The 2,532-nt window shown below is 51.1% G+C and overlaps 1 protein-coding gene across 1 annotated transcript in view; it reads right to left on the reverse strand.

Annotated features, from left to right (window-relative positions):
• The window catches only part of TMPRSS9 (transmembrane protease, serine 9), a 14,488-nt gene extending 12,419 nt beyond the window's left edge, over positions 1-2,069 (reverse strand). Inside the window, 3 exon segments of the mRNA XM_010293780.1 lie at positions 402-469; positions 936-1,063; positions 1,946-2,069. Of these exon segments, the coding sequence (XP_010292082.1) occupies positions 402-469; positions 936-1,063; positions 1,946-2,069 (320 nt within the window).
• Between the last annotated feature and the right edge of the window lie 463 nt (positions 2,070-2,532).

Raw genomic sequence — 2,532 nt, forward strand, 5'->3', positions numbered from 1 at the left:
TACATTGGCTCCACGGTCAGCACAAGGGACAGGCTCTTCTGCTAGCTGCCTACAGGGAACTCGAGGGAAACAAAACTAATTCCTGATAATTTAAGGCAGAAGTTTCTCTGGAGATGTGCTGTGCGTTGAAATGGTAATTTAAATTCTTTTTCTTTGGCACAAAGTTCAGCTTTGGTTGAACAAAGCCGTTTTCCTCTGCCTTTCTGACTGCATTTTCAAATGAAAGAATCCAGAACATTGATGCGATCCCAGAAGAAAATCCAGCCTTGACCAAAAAGCAGTTTTTCTGTGTACTATGTTTGAACAAGAATACAGGTATCAGCTCACCTTCTTGGTGGAGCTTGTCAGAATGCCCTAAAACATGAGCTGCACAGTCTGCAGAGAGGGCTGCCTACACTCACCTGTAGCCCAGGATGGTGCAACCAGTGCAGCTCCAGTACAGCTGGGAGTCCTGGAAACTGGACAGAAACTGCAAAGCAAAGAATGGTGGTCACACACTTACCAGGCAGAAGACCCCAGGGAGATGGGACTAGATGATGCCTGGGATTTTGCAGGGAGCTGGAGCTAGCTGGAGCATCTTCTTTTGTCTCTGCAGGCAGCAGGACCACCTAGGTCCAGGTCATTTGTAAACCTTTTCCCACCCTGGCTGAGGGCACGAGGCAGCACATCCCTTCTTTATGCCTTCCTATCACCTCTCTTTTGCAAGGAACAGGCCTGAGCACCCATTTCTCACTCTGTAAATGTCTCTTAGGACCCTGATGGGGCCTCTCAAAGTGCAGCTCAGCCCTGCAGTGTACCCTGCTGATTTAAGAAATCCATGTTTTCCTCCTGCCCTTGACACCCAGATTCTGCTAAATGAGGACAACTGAGCTGGGCCCTGGGGAACTGCCACAGTCTTTCCCAAGTCTTTTCCTGGCAAGCCCAGCTCAACTCACCAGCTTCTCAAGAGCAGGTGTCAGCACCCTGTAGTAGTCCGAGTTCTCCATCTGTAAGCTGCTGTTGAATGTGATTCCTTGCAGTTCCACTGTGTGCTCAAAGCTGGTCTCTCCCGTGGGATGACAGGCTGCCAGAGAGGGAAGGTGGCTGTCAGAGGCACAAAGGACACACAGAGGTTTGGGGCCATGGCTGGACCCTGCTTTCCTCGCAGTCCGCTTTGCAACATGGGTCTCATCACGTAGTTTAGACCCCTCTGTTTTGAGCAGCTTGACTGTCCCTGACCATCCCAGGCTGCCTTGGGGGTGTCCCATGGCCATGCTGGGCTGCACCGCACACATGCAATAGGAGAAATTTGCAATGAACTAATTTGAACTTGAAAATGTTGGATTTTTGTCAAGCCTGAGACAAAAGTTCATGAACAGATGGGTGCAACCTGGCAGTGCAATCCCAGATTGGCCCCATCCTGGCATTAACAGGCTGGGGAAAGGTGTGCTGGGTACCAAAGCCAGTTTAGAAAGTGGTATTGTACAGTAGAGCTGTGCTGGTGGGATCTGTCAGTCATGTCAGGCTGGGGTCCACACCAGGGTGCTAGCCTGAGGTAGCATCTGGCCATGGGGCATCCCCTCTGATGGAGGGAGGTGGAGAGGCAAGGAGATGGTGGTCATGTTCTGGAGTGGGACAGTAAAACAGGTAATGGTCAGTGGCTGCAAGAAGTTGTGATAGGAGATGGCTGGGCAGCGAGGTACAGAGACAGGAGATTTGGGAGTTGCACGGAGAGATTAGCATGTGTGTCATGTGACACTGAAGATAAAGTGCTTTAATGTCAGATATTCAGAACATGAGTTGACTACAGCCCTTGCAGTTTGTGTGTGTATGTGGAGCGAGTTGGCCACATTTTGTCCTCAGCAGAAGGCTTTTGAGGATTTTTGCTATGAGGACTGTGAGCTGTGCAGACCATTTCTTTTTTGGAGCAGATAAACTGAAGGAATGTACCTGGCTGCACACTCACCCAGCAGGATCCCCAGGTAGAGGGCTGTCACGCTGCCCACCACAGCAGCAGCAACCGTTACTTTCCAGCAGCTGGCCCTCAGTCCCCTTCTCTGGGTGCCTAGCACTGGCTTTATCTGGTCCATGCTTTCTGAGCAGCTCTACAGATGGCCTCTGTAATTAAAAAGAAGAGGAGGAAAAGGACAAGACTGGGATGAAATGTGATGTGCCAGCTACGCTTAGCCCAGGAGCTCCAACCAGTGCATTAGCATAAGAAGTAAAAGGATGGACACACACTGCATCCCCTGAATGTGCCTCATGCTGCTGTCAGGAGTTTTTACTAATACATCCAGGTTGTAGGACCTGAACACATCAACCATGGTGTCCCCTCCTGCCTGGTCCGCCTCCCCTTTCTTCCTAGGAGGCCACCACTGAGCATGGCCTTATCCATTGTGAGTATGAACCAGCCTGATGCCTCCATCTTTGCGCTCTGCACAGGTGCTTTTGGTGACACAAGCTCTGGGTGAGCACTGAACCAGTGTCCCAGCATCACAGGCCCTGCCTCGGGGTCCAACCAGGCCAGCACACGGTAGCTGCTCTTCAGCAGGC

Source organism: Phaethon lepturus, unplaced genomic scaffold (genome assembly GCF_000687285.1).
Source record: "Phaethon lepturus isolate BGI_N335 unplaced genomic scaffold, ASM68728v1 scaffold53398, whole genome shotgun sequence".
NCBI classification, from domain to species: Eukaryota; Metazoa; Chordata; class Aves; order Phaethontiformes; family Phaethontidae; genus Phaethon; species Phaethon lepturus.